This window comes from Dysidea avara, chromosome 7 (genome assembly GCF_963678975.1).
Source record: "Dysidea avara chromosome 7, odDysAvar1.4, whole genome shotgun sequence".
Taxonomy (NCBI): Eukaryota; Metazoa; Porifera; class Demospongiae; order Dictyoceratida; family Dysideidae; genus Dysidea; species Dysidea avara.
In genome coordinates this window covers 8,904,189-8,929,384 of record NC_089278.1, presented here as the reverse complement: position 1 = coordinate 8,929,384, position 25,196 = coordinate 8,904,189, and the positions used below count along the sequence as shown (strand labels likewise).

Sequence of the window (25,196 nt, the reverse complement as noted above, 5' to 3'; positions counted from 1 at the left end):
GAAATAAATCCATAACAGAACCAATTTATGCTTTCACTGAATGTTCTATTAGAGTAGTTAGGTGACTGTTCTATTAGAGTATCTTGGTCTTGTACAACTTCCATGCTGATCTGGGTTCTTGTTGCATAACCTTTAACATAAATCTATATACTGATAATACCTTGGAAAAATGTTTATAAGGTGGATTTAGGAGTATTTGTGTTATTAGTGATCATACAATTATGCTAAGACATAATTTCATTATATTACTCAGCATAATGATCAAGTTAAGCCTAAAAGTGAAGGGGTGGAGGGGGGGGGGGGGGGGGGGGGGGCTTCATCCCCCAAAGCCCGCCCCCCTGGATCCGCCCCTGTAGGCTCACTGTACCAGTGCATGTCACCAGGAAGAAGTGGCTGAGTCCAAAAACTCTGTATATGTGCATAAACATGGTATTATAAATGTAGCTCTATCTAACTGAAATATATAGTAGATAAATTTTGAGCAAACTATTAAGACTTGAGTCTCTTAAAGACTATATTATATACAGCACCTACAAAATATGTGGCATGAGATGTGTTGAACTGCTATCAACTGAATAGGTCATTATTACAAATATACAGTAAATGTATGCATGCTATAGCAATAAGTGAAGTGGATATGAGCACTTTAATAAAGAGCATGATGCTTAAGGTACGAGGTGTTCTGTGATTGTCTTTTTAGTACCTACTGATGGATGCAAATTCTTCTCCCAGTCACTCAAAATCTACAACAATTATCCAATCTGGCAGCTACACATACACCACACTGACCTGATAGACAAATGCATATTGTTCTTTTGTTGATATCATCCCTCCTCTATCTTCCCTCATGTTGGTGACAGTACCAACAACATCAACTTGGTGCTTATTCTCTAATTGTTGTCTTGCTATATCAGTAGCTATGAATATCCCACTGCGGTCCAGTCCACAACTACAATAATAATAAGTTCATAACAGTATTTCATATACACACTCTATCCATTAATACCTGCAGTGGACTAGTATAGGACCGTATCTTGATTTATTATCTCTGTGAATATCTTGTAAGAAAGTGATTATTCCATTTGTATCTGACGGTAGCTCATCAGCTTTCCATTTCTTATACCAGTAATGTTTTATATCCAGATACTTCTCTTCCTGTTAATAATTGATGCATCTTCTTGTTAGCTAACTCACTTGTACTTACTGTAGTATGAACCAGCCTAAAGGTGGTGACTGTGTAGTTTGATTTATCAGTCTGTTCTTCCACAGTCACAGTGATCAGACCATATTCTTGTTGTGACACATCACCAGTATCTGGCCAATAAGTTATGGTCTGTTCAAAGACAACACAGTCAATGTACACTTCAAACAGTGTCATATAGTTACCTCATTGATCTCTTCAATCATCACTATTAGTGCAGGCTTTTGTTCCCATACCATCTGCCAGAAGTCACTGATGGTATTATGGAGTGGTGCTTGAGTGGCTATATAATATTTCTCTGCTCCTTTATAGCCCTAGAAATCACAAAGTTTGTGAGATGAACTCAAGCACTGATGGACTCCAAACCTTAATATAATTAGCATTGATGTAAGTAGACTCAGGGAATGATGAAAGCAGGAGAACACGTGAGTCAGGTGCTGCACCAAATATGGATTAGTGCATACACATAAGCGCATATGTCAAAATTTACTTGGTAGATAATTTTCCAATCTGTTCTTGTCTTGTGTGCCAACGTAATCTGCTTCAGTAACAATCAATTCAGGGATGGACTGTAATGTGGATGTATATGTGTGCAGTAATTATTTAATTACTAACTTGAAATTCTTCATGAAATTCCAGCAGTTTTTGGGCACACTCATGCAGTTGTTCAATTGAAAGTGGTCTACATGTTGTTGTACATGGATTCTAAATATGCAGTAAAGCAACACATAATATTATTTCGAGTATTGTTGCTTTGTCGTACCTCATAAAACGTGGACATCTGAATGCGTCTAGCTTGATGTACCATCTGAGTTGTTTCTATTTGTGCAAAGTTCAGATCATGGTGAGAGCGGCGAATAGAAGACATTCTTCTCCTAGATGATTTTGGTGGCTTTCTCTTTCTACGAATGTAGCACACTCCAGTCACCTGTGTAAATTTTGATGCCATACATAGCTATGTGTTACATTGTTAATTATCTTATTACCAGGCATATTCCAGTACAGAACACAACAATTATTAAACATGTCACTCCAAGGACCATTGCTTCTTGCCACTGTTCTAGTCCAAGTAAATTGCTAGAAGTGTCACTACCTGTATAAAATGAATTATCGGTTAAACACATGCAGGTTAGAATAAAGGGAAGATTAAATACGAACGTTATTTTGGATACTATGCTACTAGCTGTGTCCTGTATCATAAGTCTTACCATAATCTGCTGTGCAAATCTGAGTCAAAATTTTTATTTATAACAGATGCTCGAGACCTCTCTCAAAGCTTCCTATGACTATTGGATATTCCCTAGAATTTCTCACAGGTATAATAAGCTTTACAATTGCATTTTCAGGTAATTGGCTTAAACAACTATTTAAGCTGTACTGAATAACTATTATATGTGTAACAGCAAACGTTGTCTTGTGTGTTTACATTTGAGTAGGGATCATAGAAATAAAACAAGGAAGATCACTTACAGCTATACAAGTGTACTAGTAGACATTATTACAGCCTGTAAATAGTACAAATTAAATGTACTGCAGGTGTAGAGTTGCTTCATTACTTTTCATTTCTATGATTCCTAACTCAACTATAAAATTTCTATGATTTTGATTACCTTTTTGTAACCAACACATACCACATCAAAAGAAAAGATGGCGCTAGACTATTTTTAAGGCTAACAGCACAAGAAGACACCTGGTCCTACAGCCTGTTTAAAGATGTTACATTAAATATATACATCCTTTCTGGAGGAAGACTGAGTGTGGCCCCGACTAGACATTGGGTGACCTGCAGTTCGAATCCTGGGGTTGGAGGGATTTTTTTCCTTACTTTGGCCCCTTTTCTGTTACACCTTTCCAGCTACTGTATAAGTCATTAAGTCTAAGTCCTTGAAATTAGGTTGGGTAATCCTAAGGCTGCAGCACATGTTGTTGTAGACCTTCAGTGCTGGTCACTGTAAAGTGTTAATAATAAATACTTTAGGATTAAGGAAGAAAATCCATCCCTCCTGTAGGAAGACTGAGTGTGGCCCCGACTAGACATTGGGTGACCTGCAGTTCGAATCCTGGGGTTGGAGGGATTTTTTTTACCTTACTTTGGCCCCTTTTCTGTTACATCTTTCCAGCTACTGCATAAGTCATTAAGTCATGAAGTGTAAGTCCTTGAAATTAGGTTAGGTAATCCTAAGGCTGCAGCACATGTTGTTGTAGACCTTCAGTGCTGGTCACTGTAAAGTGTTAATAATAAAATAATATATGTTTAAAAAGTTACAAATAATGAAGAGTACCAAGGAACACCGATCCTCTCACTATAGAAATTATAGCTGATAATTCTTGTGATTGCCACAAGAAACTATACTACCCATGAATCAACACCTTTACAGTAGTGGGGACACAAACAAGGACAAAGATAATCCATGATGAACATATTGTATCTGCTGCAGTTGGTAAAAGGCACCTATGCTGAACAGTGAAAAAATCAAGCCTGCAGCATTGCCCATAGTCTTGGCCGAAGGCATCAGTCAGTCAGCTGATTGGTCAGTCTGTCAGCCAGTCAGTCAGTCAGTCAGTCAGTTGGTAGGTAAGTATGTCAGTCAGTTGGTTGGTTGGTCAGTCAGTCATTTAGCAGAAAATTCATTTTTAATTCCATAGAACTTTTTGGAAGCATTGGAGTCACTCTTAAGGCACTTTTGGGTTTGATTATGCAACCAACACTGATGCAACCAACACTGCCAAGCTGTAATGGAGGAAAAGTAAGACCAGTTTTTTAGGTGGGCACAAAAGTCCAAGCCATGGCTAAGCTGTAAAAAAGACATCAAAGGTAGCAGCTAAGAAATGGCTACAATCTTGTTAATTTAATAAAGCATCCAGCCATTATTAAAATTGTTTGGAACATTGTTTGATCACACAGTATGTACCGGAATCTTTAGTGCCAGCATAATATAGATGTGGGGATTGCGTTGGTTTAAAGGTAAAATGGTGTATACTGTCATAATGGTGTTGTACAAGAAGGCTACAGTGCTAGAAACAGGGGTATAACCACCAGGGACCAGGCCCGTGGGCATCAACAGTTCTCCACCATATATACATTGACTACAGAAATTTGATGGACCTAATCACGCATTACTTTCTTCCTTTGCAAAGTTACATTATATTGTTGAACAATGGACCGAAATTTTAGTGACAAGTGTTTTTACTAGTCCAAAAAATTACGTATTTAGAATAGCACACACACACACACACACACACACACACACACACACACACACACACACACACACACACACACACACACACACACACACACACACACACACACACACACAAGCAAAGCAAAGCAAACAAAGCAAACAAAGCAAAGCAAAGTCTCCAAAAGCCATGCAAAACACAGTAATTGCCACCCAGTAAACCAGCACTGGGACGCCTGTGCACCACTTAGACAAGTGCAGACAAATCCTTTTGGGGTTGCACTAGCAACCTGCAGAAGGACTATCCAAATCTCATGGATAGAGGCTGCAGAACCTGTAATTCCAACACCATGCACTAAGTGTAGCAAGGATAATTAATTGACATTTGCTTCCTCACATCACCAGCCCCCATTATATGGCTGGATACATTAAAGCAATGTGAGTAAAGTTTCTAACTCAAGGAAACAACAGCAACTGGGCTTTATTGAGGCGTGAACCTGGTTACCAGGCCGGTGCTCTAACTACTTGCTATGCTGCCTTACCAAACACACACATATAATATTATAAGGAAATTATTTATATACTGTAAAGTGATCTTCAACATATAGTAGGACCCGGTCCCTAGATTGTCCGAACAGTGCAAGTGACTGCTCTATTAGAGTACTTCGTCATTAGGTGAACGTTCTATTAGGGTAAGTGTATGTTCTATTAGAGTAGTTGAACAGCTACCTGTATAATATCAATGCTTACTTAACACTTTTATGATTGAAATAATGGAGGTCCTACTGTACCTGATGGTGTATTAGTAGAAACCACTAGATGCAAATACATGTAATGTAATAATTTTATAGATAAGGTCGTGCAAAGTTAATTATATTAATTTTTAGTGTTGCACTGCATTTGACATAGTAGTAGTATCAAGAGTTAACATACATAAAGTTTAGTGCATCTTAACAATAAATTAGGGTGTTTACAAAGATTTTTAACAACAAAAATTTATGAAATACTGACTGCCATTGTAGTTGGTGATTTATTGTATAATTCATGCAAAAATAATTAGGAAAAGGAACCAGAAGAAACATGTAATCAACTTTTTGTGGCTCAAAATTTAAGTGTTATTATAAAGTAGCTAGCAGAAGGAAACAGACTGTAGAGCTATAAGTAGCAAATGGATGTAGCTAATATTTTGTGATGCAAATGTGCTGAGACAGAAACATGACTAATCAGCCACAAATAAAACATAAATATTTAAACATTTCATATTGCTAATACATACCCATGACAATAATACTGATGGTCACATTATCCCTTCCAATAGGATTAGTCACAGTACATGTGTACGTTCCATTATCACTGATAGAGACACTATTAATGAAGTAGTCAGCATGGAACACTGCACTAGTACTATCATGAGTCACTGTAGTGATACTAGTGAACTGTACTATTGGACCACTATCCTTCCTCCATGTGAATGTATCTGGGGGAGAACCTCGTGATGTACAGGACAATGTGAGGGGAGAACCAGCAGCAACTACTACAGTAGATGATGATGGAGGGTCTATCATTGGAGCAGCTATGTAGAAAAAGATAATGTGGCATTTAGTACAGAGCGTAGCTACAATGTAGGTAGGTGAGATAGTTGCCTCACCAAATATTGGTGACTGAAGTCACTGAAGTGAGAGCTACAATGGACCTTTTGGATGCATTGAAAACTTGCATTAACAATGTTTATATGCTCAATTTGTAGGTGTCCATTGAGGGGCAGCTCTAGGGAGTTAGCTACTGTAGTCCTATTTTTTTCTCAGAAACTAGTCAAGCACGATCGATATACTACTTTAATAGATCCCTCACCCTAATACAACAGTCAAGCAAATTTGATAAAATTAATTAAATTACTCTCACAATCAATCTCAGATGGTCTAACTTTCCCAGGGGAGCATAACCCAGATCCCCTGGATTGACATGTTACTAGTGCTTATATATCAAAACACACGGCAGTGTGTCGTGCGGCCCAAGAAGCTGGCGCGCCACACCGTGAGTATATTAACAGGAAGAAAGAAAACACAATTTTCACACCTATGTAGTTCTGTGATCCGTTATCTGATTGGAACCAAATTTGCTACAGAAGTGCCGGCCAGTTAGGGGAGTCTACATACCAAAGTTGAAGAAAATCACTCCAGCCATTTCCGAGATACAAGTGAACAAAGTTTCATTTTAATTTCTTCATTTTGCACACTTCACAAAATCCTCCATAAAACACAAATTCGTGCTCGGATCGGGCTGAAATTTGGCACACTTAAAGGGCTTATTAAGGCGGATCTCAGAACCAACTTGGTAGGAATCCGATGAACATTCACGGAGTTATTACCGATTATTTGCGTAAGATAAGGTCGAAGGTCTGTCACGCCCACAGGGTAAACGCCTTGAAGGAATGAGTTGAAAATTGATATGTAGATGGAGTAACCATCGTAAGAGTGCCTTTTTGTGGTTTGAAAGGAATCAAGATAAAGACCATGGAGATATGACACAAAACCCAACTTGTGTCACAATTACGCGATCGATTTTTTATGAATAAAAAAAGTATTAATTTTCACGCCCACCAGGAAAACCGCTGCAATAAGCTGAAAATCAGTAATAATCATCATAGAAAGTCCTTGCAGTAGTACAGAAGAATCGGATTACAAACCACTGAGTTATGATTTGAAAGGAAACTACGTGTAGCAAATGCGAGATCGAGATACTCTAATAGAACAGTCACCCTAATAGAGCATTCAGCTACGTTTATAACTTTCTCCATTATAGAATTATATTACATTGCAAGTTATTCTGTAGGGAATTCAGCTACAAACAGTTAATCCGATAGAGAATTCAGCTACAGGAAAGTCACCCTGTAGAGAGTTCACTCAGAAACAAGTCACCCTGTATCAGCTAGAAGAAGTCACCTTGTAGAGAGTTCAGCTACAAAGAAACCATCATGTAGAGAGTTCAGCTGCAAACAAATCACCCTGTACAGAGTTCAGCTATGAACAGATCATCCTGTAGAGAGTTCAGCTACAAACAAATCACCCTGTAGAGAGATCAGCTAGAAGAAGTCACCTTGTAGAGAGAGTTCAGCTACAAAGAAGCTACCATGTAGAGAGTTCAGCTGCAAACAAATCACCCTGTACAGAGTTCAGCTACGAACAGATCACGCTGTAGTCAGATCAGCTAGAAGAAGGTACTTAATAGAGAGTTCAGCTACAAAGAAACCACCATGTAGAGAGTTCAGCTGCAAACAAATCACCCTGTAGAGAATTCAGCTACAAACAAATTGCCCTGTTGTGGTAACTGTACTTATTGGGTTTCATGTATACACATTATTTCTTGTAATTGCATTTTTGGTGTAAGCCACTAGGGCATTAATTGTATTGTGGTTACTTGTACTTAGGTATATATATTTTTGTACTGTGTTCAGTTGCTGTAGTTGTCTTGTAGTTTTGTGTTTCAATTCACTATTATATTCTTTGCTATTAAGTGGGTTACTACATATTGGCGATGAGGATTCAAATGGCTACTTCAATTTCTGCTGTTATTGGTGAATTTAACAGCCAAATTGAAGACTGGCAATCCTATACTGAACGCTTACAACAATATTTCATAGCTGCTGGTGTTACTAATGAAACTAAACAGCAAGCTATATTGCTAAGTGCATGTGGTGCACGCACTTACAGGCTAATTCGTTCTCTATCAGCTCGGAATGATCCAAAAGACACATCTCTATCTGATTTGATCAAACTGATGTCTGAACACTATCAGCCAAAACCGTCTGTTACAGTACAGCGATTCAAGTTTCATTCTCATTTTCATAAATGTGGGGAATCAGTGGCAACCTGAGTAGCTGAACTTAAGAAAATTTCAGAACACTGTGATTATGGCAAACTGATGGAGATGATTAGAGATCAACTGGTCTGTGGAATCAATGACAGTCGCATCCAACAACGTCTGCTGGCTGAACCAGACTTGACCTATAAAAAAGCTTTTGACCTAGCACAAGCAATGGAAACAGTAGAACAAAGTACCGTTGATCTTCAAGGCTCCAAACAGCACCGCAATCCTATTGACTTGCACTACACAGCTGTCAAGAAACTAATTTGCTACCGTTGTGGAGGAAGTCACAAGGCTCCAGAATGTCAACACAAAGATGCTGTTTGCCGCTCCTGTGGGAAAAAAGGACACTTGGCAAAAGTCTGTAGAAGCAAAATCAAGGACTCAAAGAAGCCACAAACTGTTCTCAAACACACAGGGAAGCCTAAGAAAACCCACCATCTGGATGAGGGGAAGGATGATGATGAGTACAACATGTTTACTGTTAACTCAACCACCAATCAACCCTTAGCACTCCCTGTTACTTTGAATGGTGTTAACCTGACCATCCACACCACCCAAATTTTTCAAAGTTAGACCAGTTCCCTATGCTCTCCGGGATCGTGTGGACAAGGAGATTGATCGATTGGAACTGGCTGGAGTCATCCAACCAGTAAAACATTCTGACTGGGCTGCCCCTGTTGAAGCAAGATGGCTCCATCCGCCTTTGTGGTGATTACAAAATTACAGTCAATAAAACAGCTAAGCTAGATAGTTATCCTTTACCTCGTATTGATGACTTGTTTTCTTCTCTTTCAGGTGGTCAAGAATTCACCAAACTGGATTTGGCACATGCTTATTTACAAGTACCCATGGAAGAAGACTCCAAGAAATACACGACTATCAATACACACCGAGGTTTGTACCAATATACCAGATTACCTTTTGGTATTGCTTCAGCTCCTGCTATCTTTCAACGAATCATTGAAAGCATCCTTCAGGGTTTACCTCACACATGTATTTACTTCGACGACATACTTCTGACAGGCAAGACTAAGACTGAGTATCTTAACAACCTAGCAGAAGTTTTGACCTGCCTAGAAAAAGCAGGGCTTCGCCTGAAGCAAGAGAAGTGCTCTTTTATGCTACCTTCAGTAGATTACTTAGGGCACACCATTTCAGCCAAAGGCTTACAACCAACTCAAGAGAAGGTACGTGCCATTACTGATGCTCCTACCCCTGGAAATGTGTCACAGCTCCGTTCATTCTTTGGACTTGTGAACTACTACAGCAAATTCCTACCTCAGCTAGCCACAACCCTTTATTTTCTGTTACAGAAGAAGTCAAAATGGCACTGGGGAGAGAAACAGAAACAAGCCTTTGAAGAAGCCAAACATCAACTTTCATCTACAGCCTTACTAGCTCATTTCAATCCTAACTGTGAGTTAATTTTTTTTATCTTGTGATACCTCCCCATATGGGGTAGGTGCTGTTTTGTCACAGAAGGGTCCAGATGGCTTGGAGCATCCTATTGCTTTTACCTCAAGATCACTGGCTCCAGCAGAATGTAAATACTCCCAGCTGGATAAAGAGGGCTTGGCCATTGTTTATGGTGTTAGGAAATACCACCAATACTTGTTTGGCAGACAATTCACCATCCTGTCTGACCATAAGCCCCTTCAACACATTTTTGGAGAATCACATCCTGTTCCTCAGATGGCTTCTGCCAGACTCCAGAGATGGGCATTAACCTTAGGAGCTTATGATTACAAGATTTCCTACAGACCAGGCAAAGACCATGCAAATGCTGATATGTTAAGTCGATTACCACTGCCAGAAAGCCCACAAGATGTTCCCTTACCTGGTGCAGCTATTTTAATTTTGGAACACTTGCAATCAGCATCAATAACTGCAAATCACATCAAGAAATGGACTGACCAACACCCGACCCTATCAAGAGTGAGAAATTTTGTATTGAATGGATGACAGGCACTTACTAGTGATGAATTTGCTCCTTACTATCAGCACAGAAATGAACTGAGTGTGCAAGATGGGTGCATCCTACGAGGCAGTAGAGTGATTGTACCCCCAGCTGGCAGGCAATCTGTACTGACATTTTTGCACGAAGATCACTTGGGAATTTCCCGAATGAAGAGCCTTGTTAGAAGTTTTGTTTGGTGGCCACAGATTGACAAGGATCTTGAAGATGTTGTGAAATCATGCCAACAAACCCATCATGCTCCACCACTTTCTCCATTATTGCAATGTTCTTTACGTATTCACAGAGCTCCAGCTCAGTTCACAACCCCTAACTTCTGACTGTTTTTCTTCTTAAGGGGGAGGAAGTGTGGTAACTGTACTTATTGGGTTTCATGCATACACATTATTTCTTGTAATTGCTTTTTTGGTGTAAGCCACTAGGGCATTAATTGTATTGTGGTTACTTGTACTTAGGTATATATAGGTCTTACTTTTTGTACTGTGTTCAGTTGCTGTAGTTGTCTTGTAGTTTTGTGTTTCAATTCACTATTATATTCTTTGCTATTAAGTAGGTTACTACACCTGTAGAGAGATCAGCTAGAAGAAGTTACCTTGCAGAGAGTTCAGCAACAAAGAAACCACCATGTAGAGAGTTCAGCTGCAAACAAATCACCTGTAGAGAGTTCAGCTAGAAACAAGTCACCCTGTAGAGAGATCAGCTAGAAACAAGGCATCCTGTTGAGAGTTCAGCTAGAAGAATCACATTGTAGAGAGTTCAGCTACAAAGAAACCACCCTGCAGAGAGTTCAGCTACTGTGTAAACAAGTTACCCTGTAGAGAGATCGGCTAGAAAAAAGGAGAGATCAGCTAGAAACAAGTCACCCTGTAGAGAGATCAGTAAGAAACAAATCACCTTGTAGAGAGAATCCTGTAGAGAGTTCATCTACAAGCAAATCACCTGTAGAGAGTTCAGCTACATTTCAAGTCACCCAGTAGAGAGATCAGCTGCAAACAAGTTATCCGTAGGGAATAATTGACATGTAATAAATGTATGTATTATATATATATATAATTTGTACATTTACTGATAAAATCTGATTTAGTTAAAGTATTTAAAATCTGCTTCATCTTTTTCTTCTTCTTGTGGTAAAGAAAAATAGATAGGTTAAAAATGCCCCAAAGCCAGCCATAGGCTGGCTTTGGGGTATACAAATACAAAAAGAAGTGAAATCTAATCCAAAACAGCCAAGCTGTAAAAAAAGAGTGCAGCCCTCAGAAAGGCTATGGTGAAAAAAGATGTGAAATCCAAGGTGGCGGCCAAGAAATGGCTGTGATGGTAGGTTAATGGTAAAAATTTTAATAACGACAATTCAGGTGAATTTTGTGCCAAGACCAAGCGGCACCAAGTTCATCTTACCATTAACCTACCATCACAGCCATTTCTTGGCTGCCACCTTGGATTTCACATCTTTTCCACCATAACCTTTCTGAGGGCCGCACCCTTTTTTTATAGCTTGGCTGTTTTGGATTAGATATATACTACTCAAGACAAGGTCTGAGAAACATGCATAAAATACCATAACGTGCATTCTTTGCATTTACCATAATATATGGTAGGACTAAAATTGCCTCCAGATTCAGTCTTGTAACTCTTAACCTTCGCTGTAAAAAAGGCGCGCCCAAGAAACTACTAGTACCTGGAACCCAATGTAAAAAAAACAAAAAGAAAAAACAGCTCAGCTGAAGTGAAAAGTAACTGGTAACTTAAAGAGCTGATATCTGAAGTGGCCAAGAATATAATTACTAAAGTTTAATCCATGCAAGAACACCTTGGCTATAAAACAGGTGTGTACATGAAAGTAACTGGCAACTGAAATGGCTGATATCTGAAGCGGCCAAGAATGAATGGTCATATACAACTAATTCAAAAATTTAACACTGAACCTTTATAATTCAGCTGTGTTCTATATTCACTCTTGCTGCATTGTAAAGTAATTTCTTTTAACTCTAATTGGCTGGTAATTCGGTCGCCTTTTTTAATAGTCAGTATAATAGAGCAAAAAAAGGCGGCCAAATTACCAGCCAATTAGAGTTAAAAGAAATTACTTTACAATGCAGCAAGAGTGAATATAGAACACAGCTGAATTATAAAGGTTCAGTGTTAAATTTTTGAATTAGTTGTATATGACCATTCATTCTTGGCCGCTTCAGATATCAGCCATTTCAGTTGCCAGTTACTTTCATGTACACACCTGTTTTATAGCCAAGGTGTTCTTGCATGGATTAAACTTTAGTAATCATATTCTTGGCCGCTTCAGATATCAGCTCTTTAAGTTACCAGTTACTTTTCACTTCAGCTGAGCTGTTTTTTCTTTTTGTTTTTTACATTGGGTTCCAGGTACTAGTAGTTTCTTGGGCACGCCTTTTTTACAGCGAAGGTGTTTTTGAGGTGGATATCACTCATTTTTGTCAGTGATAGACTCTACATTTGGCCGGTTTAAAAGGTAATTTTTTTGGAAATGAGCAATTAACATTAATGCAGAATATTATCTTGGAGAGTCAGTAAAATCCATACATAATAATGATTGTTTCATAACACCATAAATTCGGAAGTATGAATTTACGGTGTAATATGAATGTTCTATTAGAGTAAATCTATCTTTACTGCCTGCATGTGACGAATATATCTCATATCTGTGCATGTTAAATGCTTCAGACACCTAATTAAACTTGCAAGTTCCTAATTAGTTCACAGTTGCTACACAGCTATAAATACATTTGTAATTGTTATCACCATAATCATTTATCATGATATAACCATTTTTTAATATTTTGGTCACAACTTCAGGATTAGAGCAACAGAGAAAGGAATAGAGGACTCAACCATCAAGACTTGTATATGGGAGATGGAACAGTATTGCGATGGACAATGCCGGTACTAACCCCTCAAGGGTGTTGCGGTACAGTATAGATGCAAGACCAGAGCCTCGATTGTCCCCTTTTGACTGTGGTCACAACTTCAGGATTGGAGCAGCAGAGAAAGGAATGGAGGACTCAATCATCAAGACTCGGGGAGATGGAATAGTATTGCCATGGACAATGCCAGCACTATCCCCTCAAGGATGTCACAGTGCAGTATTGATACAACCACTCCAACCAGTGCATAAGACCAGAGCCTTGATCATCACCTTTTGACTGAAATTTTTATCTTGATGAAGCAATTAAAACAAAAAAAGTTGTAGTACTTATACTTTCCTGAGGGAGCATGCCCCGAGAGTACCAGACTCCCTTGCCTGTTCAGCAGAATAATAGGATTGAGCCTTACTACCACTTTCACCTTTATTCAAGGACCGGATGTACATATCAGCAACATAATACAGTAGCTGTAGATAATGCTAGTTAATGCCCCTAGGCAGAGCTATAAAGGTGGGAATTTTTCTCTACTATCACACCATCACAGTAGTTCTTCTCGCAGTTCTTTGACTGGCCATCATCAACTGCTGTCAAAACATTAGTCTCGTCCCCCAGACCCTTCCTCAAGCATGCTTATCACACAAAAATAACTTAGTTTAGCAATTCACAAACAATTATTGACAGCTTATACTATATTAAAGTACACTTACCACATTGTTGAACCATGTATACCACCAGAATCCACCGGATTGACAACTAACACGTGATCTATTTAGGGGAAATCTCATGGAAAGTCCCTAATTACCTTAAGCGGACACTCGTGATACGTGGTTTTAAATTAAATGGTTTAAGAATGTAACTGGATGGTGAGGCGTACTTTAATCGGCTCGACTTTAATGAGAAACTCGAGCCCCTCGTGAGAAACTACATCACTTGAGCAACGCTTGAAGAAGTAAGAGTCAAGAATACTGAGGTACTCTATGATATATGCCGGTCTTGAATGCTAACGAAACGAGGAGTGAAGTTTGTGCAACGTGTCACATCGCCACACACTGATTCACCGTGTTTGTGCGATAGGGTTTTTGGACCTGTCCACCAGATGTTGAAAGGAAATTCATTCCACCACATGTTGAAAGGAAATTCATTCCAATTTGTGAAGTTATTGATATACTCATTGTTGGGGTCCACGGGGACATCGATGATCATTTACCAGTCAGCTGTAAGTAATGTCACAACAGAAGGAAAGGATCCATTTCCATACCCCTATGGCATACTGATTTTCTAGGTCAGTTTATGTACACTCAACCACAGAAATGTAGAACTTTGGTTGCAGGTAGAAAATAAACACCTTTTTACTCAGTTACAAGAGATTCACCCAGCTGGGATAAAATGTTGAAGTGAATGTCATTAGTACCAACTTGTTCATCAGGTATTGGACAATTCCAAGTGTCCAGATTATGCAGTTGTCCTCATGTTCAAGTTTACACGTTTAGGCAAGTTCCACAACATCCTATAATCTATTACTATATCAGTGTGGAATAATGCTTATATAATATTTTTCATATTCCAGGCTTTAGGTGTATTGTATTTAACACCTGCTTGTTGGTTTTTGCAGGCCATATGGTCATACTGGTTTATCCACTAGCAGTTGAATGTGATCATGGTACATATGTAAGTTGAGACCATGCAAGAACAAAGATACAGGTGTCATGAATTTCAGGTCAGTTAACGTTCAGAGGAATTGTATTATTGCAATTGTCTTTTCGTAGTTATCAATTATCAGTGACCAGTTTGTGATAGCGTACTTTTGTTTGACTAATGACCTAATGTTCTGGTTTACATGCTTACCCAACAGTTATGTTACTCACTTAACCTGCATATGGGATATATATATATATATATATTTTAGTTCATTTTGATTATCCATCCTATTATTGGTACAGCCTGGCATATTGATTTTTTGCACATTCTCTTTTTAATTCAGTACCTGCTGGATTGTTTCATCAGATATCGAAACAGGTGTCTTTGGTGTTGCGACCGATGTTCCAGGTCAGTTTGCATGTGTGTTTAATTTAAGGTTGACTTCAGTGCCTGCTCAATTCTTTTACAGGTCTCAGTATCAAGTGTCATGAATTTCAGGTCAGTTGACATACAGAAGAATTGTATTATTGCAATTGTTGTTTTTGTAGCTATCAATTATCACTGTATACTAGTGATGTGAATTTGTAGGTCAGTCTACTCAGATGTATCGGGCATAGTGTTGATGGGTTCAAACAAATATCCAGTGTAGACTAGTGGCATCAAGGGTGTTAGTTTCCAGGTCAGTTTACATGTTGTGATGTTAGTGATTTTTTCCTAGTACCCAGATGTTAAGTGTGTTGTATTTAATGCCCACCTGTTATGTTTTTAAATTATGGTACATCAGCGTAGACAGTGCAACAGTAAGCCTTCTGTGTTGTAGTGACTATTTGTTTCATAATTATGCTGTTGTCCCGGAATGGCACAATTTTTGGACAACCAGTGTGAAGTCTAGTGGTACAAACATTGTATTATGACCAAGTTGTGATAGCGTACTTTTGTTTGACTAATGTCCTAATGTTCAGGTTTGACATGTTTACCCAACAGTTATGTTATTCATTCACTTAGCCTGGGATATAATTTTTGTTCATTTTGATTATCCATGCTATTATTGATACAGCCCGGCATATTGATTTTTTGTACATTCTCTTTTAATTCAGTGCCTGCTGGATTGTGTCATCAGATATCGAAACAAGTGTTTTTGGTGTTGCGACTGATGTTCCAGGTCAGTTGCATGAGTGTTTAATTTAAGGTTAACTTCAGTGCCTGCTTATTCTTTTACAGGTCTCAGTATCGTCATGCTGACATACAAGAAATCATCACTATTGTTGGAACTATTTTTAGTCAAGTCTTGATGTGATGTTGATTAACGTTGTTACACATTGTTGTATGTTTACCATATGGCAAGAAATTTTCATGGCCATCATGAAAGTTGTGTGGAACAACCCCAACTCATACATGGTCACTGGCAAACCACGAACCACATTCGAGCCACAACACCACCAACTACATTCGAGCAATCCATAACAAAATTTTGTTGCACCATTTGTGTGTGCATAATACTTAATGAAAGCCACAACACAAGCTACATGGTACACACTACATAGAGGTGGTAACCCCTAAAGGCTTGTTACCTTTTGTATTCACCTTATTACCGGCCTTTGTGGTTAATCTATTAAAAATTACATGTAAATAGAGAATTGAAGAGTTTGCTTAAAGCACCTTCGCTAGTGATTTTGTTGTTCACACCATAAGACAACTGGCGATTTATAAACGCTCGCATGGGGTGTGGCACTAAATGGAATTTAAAAGATTTCTGCTTAAAACGCCATCCCTAGGGAACTTACGGTTCAGCACGCTGTCACAACTTGTTTATCAGGTGTAACGCTGTGACTTTGTCGAGAACAATTATACTTAGCTACCACTAGTATTATTCTTAACACAGACTGACTTGTACAACATAAGGAAACCTTAACATAACTACTTAACATCCAAAGTGTTAATTGTCCAACAATATATAATTAAACATATGTTACTACAGAGGTCTGTTACACTATCCTCCTCCACTAAGAAGATGTCCCATCTTCACGTTCTCACATAATCCTGCAGTCTCACAGGAGGCCGGTGCTGTCTGGTTGGGTAACGTCTTGTCTCACTTGGGGGTTGATCAGTTCCAACATTTGTAGGTTGTGTTGATGTAGGTTGATCACTGGAGTAGCATTCATCATCATAATCTACCAACTCCAAATCTGTTCCCACAGGTGGAGCTCGAGGGGTAGGTACATGTTCCTCACTTGCTGCGGCCGGTTGATCACTACTGGCAGAAGTGGAAGGCAAGTCACCATCTAGTCGAATGTCCTGTGGACATGGCTTTAATCGGTTAAAATGCACCACCTGTCGCTGCCTCCGTCCCCTTTGACACTGTACTCTATAGGTGCACTCGGACAGCTTTTTCATGACTTTGAAAGGTCCAGTCCAAGGGTGGAAAAGCTTCCTACTACTGTTCTTTGGGACTTTTGGGTTTAACACCCATACCATGTCACCAGTCTTAAATGGTGAGCCATTTGCCCTCTGGTCATAATATGCTTTCTGCCTTTGATGCTGCACTCCAGCAGTCTTTTTTGCTACTTCAAACGCAGCTGTCAGTTGCTTCTCAAGGTCTACTGCATATTCATTGATGGATTGTGTCTTGTTATCTATTGCAGTGCCATATAGGATGTCTATGGGTAGAACTGCCTGACGGCCATACATTAAATAAAATGGTGCATAACTGGTCGAGGCATGAGTACTGGTGTTATAAGCAAAGCATACCTTGCGAATGTGATTTTCCCAATCCCACGGATTGTCTTTGCAGTGGGTAGCTAACATGCTTAGTAGTGTTCTGTTAAATCTCTCCACCATGCCATCACATTGTGGATGGTATGGGGAAGTTCTACTCTTTTGAATACCTAAAAGCTTGCATACCTCTGACATCAGCTGTGACTCAAACTGTTTCCCCTGATCTGAGTGAAGCTGGCTAGGTACTCCAAAACGCATGAACACCTCATCTACCAGGCGAATGGCAACAGTCTTAGCCTCTTGATTCGGGATTGCAAAAGCCTCCATCCATCTACTAAAATAATCAGCCACAACCAGTATGTAACTGTTGCCAGCTTGGCTCTCAGGGAATGGTCCCAAGATATCCATGGCCATAACTTGCATAGGATAGCTTGCTGTTATTGTACCTAGTGGCGCTCGTTTGGAAACAGGAGGTGATTTCCTAGTAGCACAACTTGCACAGGTTTGACACCAGCTGCAAGTGTCATTCCAATATCCAGGCCAATAAAAACGTTCTTTAACCCTTCCAAAGGTCTTCTCCTGTCCCAGGTGACCACCTGCTACTCCATCATGCAGTGATGCCAGAATGTCTGACCGATGATTCTTAGGGACTACAAACTGTAGCCACTTCTGATCCCTCTGAGGTTCAGAGAACTGCCTATACAACACTCCGTTGATGACTATCAACTGGTCCCACAACTGCCAGAGTCTGCGGTCCTCGGGACTGATATTGCTCAGAACAGCCGGTTTCTGATTAGTTTCCTTAGCAGCCAGTACTGATGAAATACGGGGATCATCTATCTGGGCAGTTCGAAGTTCCTCTGGGGAGTGAGCACTCAGTGAAGCCAGATCAGTAGGGACTACTGCTGCTAGTGCAAGAGCCTCATCAGCTGGAATGATTCCACATTGTTTACAAGGGATTCTTGACATGGCATCAGCATTGTTGTGACTTTTACCTGGCCTATGCTTAACTGTGAAGTGATACTCTTGTAGCTTCTGTACCCAACGTGCAACTTGGCCTTCTGGGTCTTTAAACTTCTGTAACCACGCCAAGGCACCATGGTCAGTCCGAATTGTGAAATGTGATCCTAGAAGGTAAGGGCGGAAGTGCTGAAGAAAGGTCACCACAGCCAATAGTTCTCTTCTCGTCACGCAGTAATTGCGCTCAGCCTTAGTCAAGCTTCTGCTGGCATATGCAACAGTACACTCTCTGCCCTCTTGGATCTGGGATAACACTGCTCCAATGCCCATGTCACTGGCGTCAGTGTCCAAAATGAAAGGCTGTGACCAGTCTGGTAAAGCAAGTATAGGTGCAGAAACTAAGCGAGTCTTTAAGCAATCAAAGGCTTCCTGGCACTGGGTAGTCCATTTGAATTCAGACTTCTTCTCTGTAAGCTTGTGCAATGGTGAAGCTACTGAAGCAAAGTTTTTGATAAATCTTCTATAATAGCTGGCTAAGCCTAGAAATTGTTGTGTTTCTTTAATGGTAGTAGGTATAGGCCATTCTCGTACACGACATGTTTTGTCTGGATCAGGTAAGATCCCATCTGCAGAAACAACATGCCCCAAGAATTGCACTTTAGGTTGCATGAACTGGCACTTGTGGGGTTGTAATTTTAGTCCTGCTCTGTCTAATCGTTCAAAGACTTGCCTAAGGTTGCTCAGATGTGCCTCAAATGTTTTACCTACAATAATAATATCATCTATATAGACAATGCAACTGCTCCATTGTAACCCTGACAATACCATATCCATTAACCTTTGAAAGGTTGCTGGGGCATTACACAGCCCAAATGGCATAACATTAAAGTGAAATAGACCTTCATGGGTACAAAAGGCAGTTTTCTCCCGGTGCTTCTCATCTACCTCTACTTGCCAGTACCCGCTCTTCAAGTCCAATGTAGAAAAACATTTTGAACCAGCTAAAGTATCCAGGGTGTCGTCTATCCTTGGAATTGGGTAAGCATCCTTATGTGTTATTTCGTTAACCTTCCGGTAATCAACACAAAACCGCAAAGAACCATCTTTCTTTGGCACTAAAATGATTGGTGATGCCCACGGACTCTTAGATGGTGCGATAATTTCCTTTTCTTGCATCTCTGCTATCATTTTCTTTATCTCATCCCTTTGAGGTAGCGGTACCCTCCTCACAGCTTGCCGGACTGGATTTCCTGTGGTCTCAATTCGATGGCTAAGCACATTTGTCCTACCCAAGTCATCTGGTTTCAGGGCAAACAGGTGAGCATATGAGGTGAGCAGTGCACTGAATTGTCTCAGCTGGTGTTCAGTTAAACTATTTGGCATTGCACCCAAAATACTGCTCAAGATAGCTTCCCAATCTCCCTGTTGCATCAGGACATCAGATTTGGTTACCCCCGATACCTCATCCAATGGCTCTATCGCTGTGGCATCTGCAACTTTGGTCCCTTTATGTACAGTGACGGGGTGGGACTCCATGTTAAGCATACGCATAGGAACAAACCCTTTTAGTGGTATCACAACAGCACTAGCAACAAGTACTTCTGCTTTCTTAGACTTCTTATTCTCCACAATCCAATTCCCCTGACAGGTGACTGGCATCATCCCCATTACTTCAATTTCACTAAGAGCCCCAATAGTAATGGTGTCTTGCACGGTGACATCAACCTGTGTGACCGATGGGCCAGGTAATGTATGAGCACACAAGGGTATTTTAATAGTACGAGTGCGCAACTCACCATGACCAAGGTCCAAAACACATTCATGAGCCTCAAGGAAGTTTAGCCCTAGTATACCCTCTGATGTTAATGCATCAGCTACAATCACCTCCTGTTGGAAAATTTGCCCTAACAGCTGTAGATTGACCATCACAGATCCCTGTACTCGCATTGGTGAGCCATCTACACCAACCAGCCGCATACTAGCATGGTTTAACTTGGGAGAATTACTCGGCTTGATTCGATCCCACACCTCACTACTTATGAGGGACACAGCTGCTCCCGTATCAATCAGGAATGATACCTGATGGCCATACACATGCGCAGGCACGGAATATTTAGATACACTATTAATAGAAATTGTGGGTGTGACATCATTATCTGCTGTGGGGTCAGCATTGCTAGCATCCTTGTTCCTTTGTGTCTGCATCTCACTTGTAGTCATTGCCTTATTTTCTGGGTCCACAGGTATACTGCTAGCACATCCCCGAGCATAATGCCCTGGTTGCTTACAGACATGGCACATAATTGCTTGGGGCTGCCTCCTTCTCCTTCTTTGTCTCGGTGGTTGATATCGACTGCTTTCTGCATCTTCCACTTTCTTCTCCAGTCTGCTTAGCTTCTCCAACAAATTTTCTATCATCAATGTCAGGCCCGGTTCAACGGATGCTACAGCGTTCCCTTGAGTTGTTCCGGGTTGCACACCTGCGCCATCACCTTGAGCGCTGCACTGTATCAAATACGACTCGAGTTCCAGAGTAGCTGCAAGTGCTGCCACCATCGTTGAAGGGCGTTTTTGTCTCACGCCAAACGCCACCTGGGAGTTGTCCAGTTGGTCGAGGTATCTATTGAGTGCGATGTGTTCCCTAGCTGCTTCTTCCAAGTCTGGATAAGCCTTGTCTGCTAGCACAGACAGTGCGTCAGCAAAATCACCCCAGCTCTCGCCCTCTTGCCTCTCACGAGAGTGTAACTCAGCTTTGTACAGATTCTTGGTTACTGACGGCTCAAAGCGTTCTCGAAGCGCCTCTATAGTGTGTTTGTACCCTGTGGCCTTAATTCGAGTAAGCGCCACGTGAGCTTTACCAGTCAATCGCACGTGCAACCAAAGTGTCTTCTGTACCTCGTCCCACCCGTTGAGTATGGCTACATTATCAAAGTGCTGGACCCAGTCGCTAAATTCCCCTTCCCCAGAAAACACATCAGGAAGAATCACTGGCCTTTGAGTTGTCACTTGACGTACTGGTCCTCGCTCCACCGGGTTCTCGTCGGACATTCCAGAATCAGTGCCTCTCGGGTCAGGCTTGTGGGGCGGTGCTCCTCAGCTCTGAAAATGTTTAAGCACACAACAGTGTCTCGGTTCAATTAGACTCCACCTTATCAGGTACCGTTAAGGGTGGCCACGGTACAACAGCTTTCTCTCCTTGGGTTCAGAGTGGCGGCGATGACCAATCCTGCCGACTACGCCAATGTAACGCTGTGACTTTGTCGAGAACAATTATACTTAGCTACCACTAGTATTATTCTTAACACAGACTGACTTGTACAACATAAGGAAACCTTAACATAACTACTTAACATCCAAAGTGTTAATTGTCCAACAATATATAATTAAACATATGTTACTACAGAGGTCTGTTACACAGGCATTAGAGTTTGTGTCCACGTCGTGTCTTTAAAAGTTATTGTAGGGATTAGAGGTTTGATTGAAGAAAATACGCGTATAGGCAAACCAGGATTGGATAATGTCAGTGCTAGATGGACTATGTAAACATTACAAACACGACTATGTTGACTGGTATAATGTGACAGTAGTCGTAACATAAGGTAGAGAAATAAAGTGAAATATGCCTATTTTTTATTTTGCGATGGTTACTTTTTTATTTTAGCGAGGTCGCAAGAAAACTATGATGACGACTCCTAAAGATTTTTTTAGCACGTAACGCAATACAAATCTATTGAGAGATGTTGTGTAATCTAGGACTAATATTGCAAAACCGGCCCTACACGTAAATAACTCACAGTAGTGGCCGTGCGTCTTTTAATTGGGCGTGCGCTTTGTAGTTTCTTGGCCGCGCGACTCACTACCGTGAGTCTTGATTTTCAAAAATTTCCTGCGTACACGCCCCCAGACCCCCTAGCTGGAGCATGCTATGCATGCTGATTGTACTTACACAATAGAGTGCATGCATGGCAAAGCATAAAGCTTTGAAAGGTCTGCCTTACCTATTTAAAATTTATAGCTACGTCCCTGATGTAGTTTTAAAAAGAATAGATGCTATAATGTAGTTTTAAAAAGAGTAGATACTATAATTGTATACATATACTCACTTCTTCCACTAAAGTACACACCCAATCTTGTTGTCTGGTTCATCATTGAACTGTCCATTATGACACATGTGTAAACACCTTCTGCAGTAGTAGTGAATGCTTGACACTGCCATAAGTTGATCACTCCAACAGAATTTGTAATGCTTGCAATTCGTGACTGAATCACATTAACAACAGGATCTTCACATAGTCCATAAGGTAACTGAGCTCCATTAAAGTACCATATACCCAGGTCAGTATTATCATCAGTACCAGTTGGTCCCAGTCCAGACACACAACGAGCAAGTAGACCATTTGTAGTTCCATTAATGTATGAATAGTCAGTGAGGAGATTACCAGTAACAGTTTCATTATCACTAACTACTACTGCAATGCCTAGAAGGTACATACAAAGTAACAATTATATAGACACTTGCAGTAGGTGGTATTGGATCTCACTGTGTGTCTTAGTGAACCAGGTGTCTTATCATTACAGGTTTTTGCAATTGAATTCGTCGCCTTTGCAATTGAATTAGTCCCATTTGCAATTGAGTTCGTCGGTATTGCAATTGAATTCGTCCTGTTTGCAATTGAATTCGTCGGTTTTGCAATTGAATTTGTCGCGTTTGCATTACAATTCGTCATAAACAAAATGGCTCCAAGAAACCAACCCGTTCATTAAGAGATGAACTATTTATGCCTTGGATTGTTACACTTGAGACACTAGAAGGTAATTGGAGCTGGTAGTACGCGAAGCTGATAGCTGTCTGACAAGTTAATTAGCTTGCTCTCGAGTGACCACACCCATCGTGAATGACGTAGTAGAGTTTGGAATGTTGCTGGAGAGGCTGTAGAGGAAGAATTATTGCCTTATAAAGAATTGTTTACTACTGTTGTACTTGAACAAGTTCTTGTAGCAGCTGCTACATCATGTTTTCGTGTTTGCTCCAGCTGCCATTCTTGTTACGGACGAATTTAACTGCAAAAGCGACGAATTCAATTGCAAAACCAACGAATTCAATTGCAAAACCGACAAATTCAATTGCAAAGTCGCCGAATTCAATTGCAAAAACCTGTAAGAGCAGGACACTGTTTTTGTTGATAAAACACTGCCGCCACACATTCAACAAAATATAGAGTGAGGGGACTAAGAAGGGTGGTGATGGTTGATACAATTTGTAAAGCCTGTAAAGCTCATTCGGCACACAGAACATGCGCTTTCTAGGGAGGCATGCTCCCACAGGAAATTTTTAGAAAAATCAGACCTCAGAGATTGAATTTGTAACTAAATTTAATTTTATTGAAAATGCATCTGTACATTTTGAGTACATAGCTGTTCTGTTACACTATCTGTATAGAGTTCTTTCAGGACATGAACAAAATTATGCAATCTTAGTATTTGCCCACACGTTGGTTGTATTGGTGCATAGCCATAGGTGCTGGTAATTGGGGGTTGAGTAGAAGGGGATGGGTTAAAGACATCAAAACAAGGCAAATATCTAACTTGTGGATGCTTAAGTTGGCCAGATACCCAGGTCCTGTACATAATGAGGTACAGTGGGACCTCTATTATCCAAACACCTGTGTGCCAGTTCAATCACAAAAGATTTCAGATAGGAGGATAAACGAAGCCCATTCATTTATATACAGAGCTTTGTTCAACTACTCTAATAAAGCATACACTACTCTAATAGAACATACACATGTTGACAAAATACTCTAATAGAACAGTCACTACTACTGTTCGAGGGTTCAGACCTACTGTACATAAGTGGCATGATGTTGTTAATGTATACACATGTTGAAGTTTTACTGTGCATGACAGATAAGTGGGGAAATTGTTGTGCCCATTGAAATTGTATGGCTGGCTTGGGTGAGGCATGCACTGACATAGCTGCTGTCCTGTTTTACCTTGAGGCTTTGGCAAGAATCCAAGGTACTGAGACAAGCACACAACAAGCATGTCAGTGGATTATACATGAAGTTATTAAGGATATGGATTTTACCTCAGCTTGCGGTAAGAAAGGAAACTTGATGAACTAATTGATGGAGATGTTGGTGCAAGAATGGAGAGTGATGTACATGTTGCACATGGAGAAATTGCTACTGACCACATAGTTTGAGAATCTTAGTCTTGGAGGCACACATCCTGCAGTGTTTTCTGTATTGTCAGGTTATTCTGAGCCATTCATATCAAAGTTTATGCTACCAAACTTTCCAAGGCTTCTGATGTCATTGAGACAACCAGAATTGATCTAGGGTTTGATGAGCTTCTGGCACTCTGTGAATCCACAGTACTAGAAATGATTGCTGAAATGTCTGATGCTGTTGAAAAGGAAACTAGGTTACAAATTCAGTCAAGACTGTGGTTCATATTTAGAGCTGGGAGAGTAAGAATGAAGTCAGTTTACCATATTAATCCAGAGAATCCCTCTCAATCTCTTATTAAGACCATCTGTTATCCAGAAGAATTTAGTTTTGATAGTAAAAAAACTGCATGGGGGAGCAAAAAAGAGAAAAGGGCACAAGAATTTTATCTAAAAGTTTAAAAATGTCACCACATAGATCTTCGCATTACAAATAGTGGGTTGGTTATCAATCCCAAGTGGCTTTCCATGGGTGTCTCACCTGATGCCATCATGCGGTGTAGTTGCTGTATCAAGTGCCCCTACTCCCATC

At 40.2% G+C, this 25,196-nt stretch overlaps 1 protein-coding gene and 2 long non-coding RNA genes across 4 annotated transcripts in view; 2 read left to right on the top strand and 1 right to left on the bottom strand.

The window, feature by feature from the left end:
* Window positions 1-551: 551 nt before the first annotated feature.
* Window positions 552-25,196, bottom strand: part of LOC136260080 (hemicentin-1-like) — an 85,911-nt gene continuing 61,266 nt past the window's right edge. Inside the window, exons 23-34 of the mRNA XM_066053697.1 lie at window positions 22,539-22,913; window positions 5,660-5,956; window positions 2,188-2,294; window positions 1,965-2,129; window positions 1,817-1,906; window positions 1,692-1,770; window positions 1,568-1,638; window positions 1,387-1,515; window positions 1,205-1,333; window positions 1,007-1,155; window positions 790-949; window positions 552-743 (exon numbers count right to left, since the gene is read on the bottom strand). Coding sequence (XP_065909769.1) covers window positions 666-743; window positions 790-949; window positions 1,007-1,155; window positions 1,205-1,333; window positions 1,387-1,515; window positions 1,568-1,638; window positions 1,692-1,770; window positions 1,817-1,906; window positions 1,965-2,129; window positions 2,188-2,294; window positions 5,660-5,956; window positions 22,539-22,913 — 1,829 coding nt within the window. The 3' untranslated portion in view covers window positions 552-665. The remainder of the gene's footprint in view (window positions 744-789; window positions 950-1,006; window positions 1,156-1,204; window positions 1,334-1,386; window positions 1,516-1,567; window positions 1,639-1,691; window positions 1,771-1,816; window positions 1,907-1,964; window positions 2,130-2,187; window positions 2,295-5,659; window positions 5,957-22,538; window positions 22,914-25,196) is intronic.
* On the top strand, window positions 14,453-15,551 carry LOC136260856 (uncharacterized). Of its 2 annotated transcripts, none has more exons than XR_010703698.1 (4): window positions 14,453-14,839; window positions 14,889-15,168; window positions 15,230-15,258; window positions 15,349-15,551. It is a non-coding gene; the product is annotated as an uncharacterized lncRNA (long non-coding RNA). The 2 variants fall into 2 exon arrangements; XR_010703697.1 differs by having other exon boundaries at window positions 15,309-15,551.
* LOC136260855 (uncharacterized) lies at window positions 15,654-16,120 on the top strand. The gene is made up of 2 exons (XR_010703696.1): window positions 15,654-15,922; window positions 15,982-16,120. It is a non-coding gene; the product is annotated as an uncharacterized lncRNA (long non-coding RNA).